The sequence below is a fragment of the Trypanosoma grayi genome, assembly GCF_000691245.1.
Source record: "Trypanosoma grayi strain ANR4 Tgr_1471_V1, whole genome shotgun sequence".
Taxonomy (NCBI): Eukaryota; Euglenozoa; class Kinetoplastea; order Trypanosomatida; family Trypanosomatidae; genus Trypanosoma; species Trypanosoma grayi.
This window is the reverse complement of record NW_008827089.1, coordinates 1-2,439: the sequence shown is the minus strand read 5'-3', so window position 1 is coordinate 2,439 and position 2,439 is coordinate 1. Positions and strand designations below refer to the sequence as shown.

The following is a 2,439-nucleotide window of genomic DNA, read 5'->3' as shown; positions in this document are numbered from 1 at the left end:
CATGGCGGCCCACCGATAAGATGAAACGGGAGGAGGGGGGAGGGGGGCGACGCCATGAGACAAAAAAAAAATGAGGGAAGAGGAGTCGACATCCCACAGTGAAGAAGGCGGAGGGAAAGAAGAGAGAAAGAACAACAGGAACAGCACGACAGGCCAAACAACCCTCACTTAAAAAGTGAAAATGCATACAGAAGCATATGCGCCCGCCTGGTGAGGGATTGGCATAGTCAATCCTCTGTTCATATTTCTTGTTTTTGTGTCTTATTTTCTTTTTGTCTTTCTGATTCTTTTTTTTTTCTCTTGTTGTTGTTGTTGTTTCCTTTTCGTCGGGCTGTTTCTGAAGGTGTGCAACGTTCAATCGCGTCTGTCAGCACGACGGGCACCAAGACGTGAAGTGTGTTCTGTTTCGCACTCGCACAGCTCCCCACCACCACTACCACCACCACCGCCGCCGTCCCCGCCCCCTCACACCATTGACCGCAGACAGAAGGGTAGTACAGACAAAAAGGAAGAGAAAAGCGAGGGAAGGGAGGAGAGGGATCAAGAGCAATGGGGCCATCGGAGGAGGGCACACGTCTCGCGGTGTCTGTGCCCCATCAATATTTGCACCATTCCTCTCTTCCTCCAGCCGCTGCTTCCCTTGCTATCTCACCCCCTCCCTCATCTCACTGCGCTTTGGTCTCCACATTGTCGTTCCCGTCCCACCCTCTCCCTGGCCCACTCTCCTCGCTTCCTTTACTGGTCGCCCCCTTCTTATAGTGTGAAGTCGGGGGTTATTCTTGTCGGTTTCCCCTTCATCCTCCCCGCCAAGCTACCAGGTCCACCGACCTGCGTCTGTTGATGGGAGAAGTACTCCATCTTCTGTAGCGGCTTCGGACCGATGACCTTTTCTAGCAGGTTGCGCAGGCTCCCGGCTAGCGCCTTGAGCTTCCGCTGGTCGGAGTTCGCCGTCCATATCTGCACCGTCGTTGGCTTGTTCTGCCGCACCTTAAGCATGATGCCGTTAAGGTTTGTTGTGCTCTCTGCGAGAGTCTCCCCACAGCATGCCATAAGCATCGTCATGAACGCATCATCCATCGTCTGCTTGCTGTTTAGTCCAGGCTTGTCACGGTCAAATATAACAATGGTGATAGTACCACCGTTTTTGTTGCGTGCGTGCTCCCAGTTTGGCTTGATGTCGCGGCGGAACCAGTGATATGTGAAGGCTGGCGCCAACGCAGACGGGGGAGGCAGGTAGCGCCAGAGCCGCCAAAAGCACTCGACGTCCCCGACCAGGTGGACCAGCACGGGGTCATAAGCTAGTGGAGCCCCAAACGTGGTCGGGTGATCATCGGCGTGGAGTGCCCACACCGTGTTGAATCGTATCGGTTCGGAAGGCGGGGGCTTGGCAAGGACGCTCACCCCAAACACGCTGGGAAGGGTTGAACCGCTAAAGTCATTCTCCACCACAGCACCTAGCGCACCGATCGACTGCAGCACACTGTTGCCGCTGTCATCTGCAGCGGAGGCGGAGCCAACAGATCCTTCGAGAGGTACCGAATCGGCTCGATTGGCAAGACCAAGTGGTTGGGATTTGTGTGACTCTTCTGAATGCTCTTGCTGCTGCTGCTGCGGTGGGGGTGGTTGTTGTTGTTGTTGCGCCGCACTCTGCGCATCTGGGGTCGAGGCGTTCCGCTGAACCTGAGGCGTCGAGGGAAACTTTGCCGCAATTTTTGGATTCGTTGGTGTGTATGGCACTGCATTCAGCGAGAGAGTTTTCGAGCCAGGCGACGGCTGCGAATCACTACCCCCAAACGCACCAGGGTCCACGTGTAGTGCTGCCTGCGGCGGTGCAGGCACTGACGATGCTGCCACCGCGGTGGGCTGGGTTAGCAGCGGGGGTGGCGGTGGTGGGGCCGCTGAAACGGTCGAAGCCTTGGGAACAAACGCAGGAGCCGACGCACGTAGCTTCGTTTGCTGCTGCTGCAGCGGTGGTTGTTGCTGTTGTTGTGGCGGCGGTGGCGGCGGCGGTGGTGGCGGCAGGGGCCCTCGGTTGGCCGGATGAACGGCCGAAGGGTCCGCCGTCCGCTTTTTCCGCGGGACGAACTCTTGCGCTGCAGGATTCATCCTGGACCCTCACTGATTTCCTTTGACTCTGTCCGAACGAGGCCGAAGTAAGTCACGCACACGCACGCACGGAACGGCACAATCTCTCTCTCTTGCCCCGCTCGCTATCTCTCACTTTGAGGTACTCTCTCTTCTGTCCTCCTTCGGGTCCCAGCGATGCCGTGTGTACAAAAGCTGTGTACGTCCACTACGCGAACAGCAGCGCGGCTCCGGGGCTTTTTTTTTTTCCTTTTTTTGTTACAGAACTAAAATAAGAGGCTCACACAACTACAAGCCTGTGCACCTCGCAATCCGAACTGTCGAGACGGATGGGAAGATTTCACTCGCCTGCTT

At 56.5% G+C, this 2,439-nt stretch overlaps 1 protein-coding gene across 1 annotated transcript; it reads right to left on the bottom strand.

Annotated features, from left to right (window-relative positions):
• Positions 1–753: 753 nt before the first annotated feature.
• On the bottom strand, positions 754–2,106 carry DQ04_14711000 (putative eukaryotic translation initiation factor; the record flags this gene model as incomplete). Its single annotated transcript, XM_009317189.1, has 1 exon — positions 754–2,106. One exon carries the CDS (start codon positions 2,104–2,106, stop codon positions 754–756), a length of 1,353 nt encoding a protein of 450 aa, XP_009315464.1.
• Between the last annotated feature and the right edge of the window lie 333 nt (positions 2,107–2,439).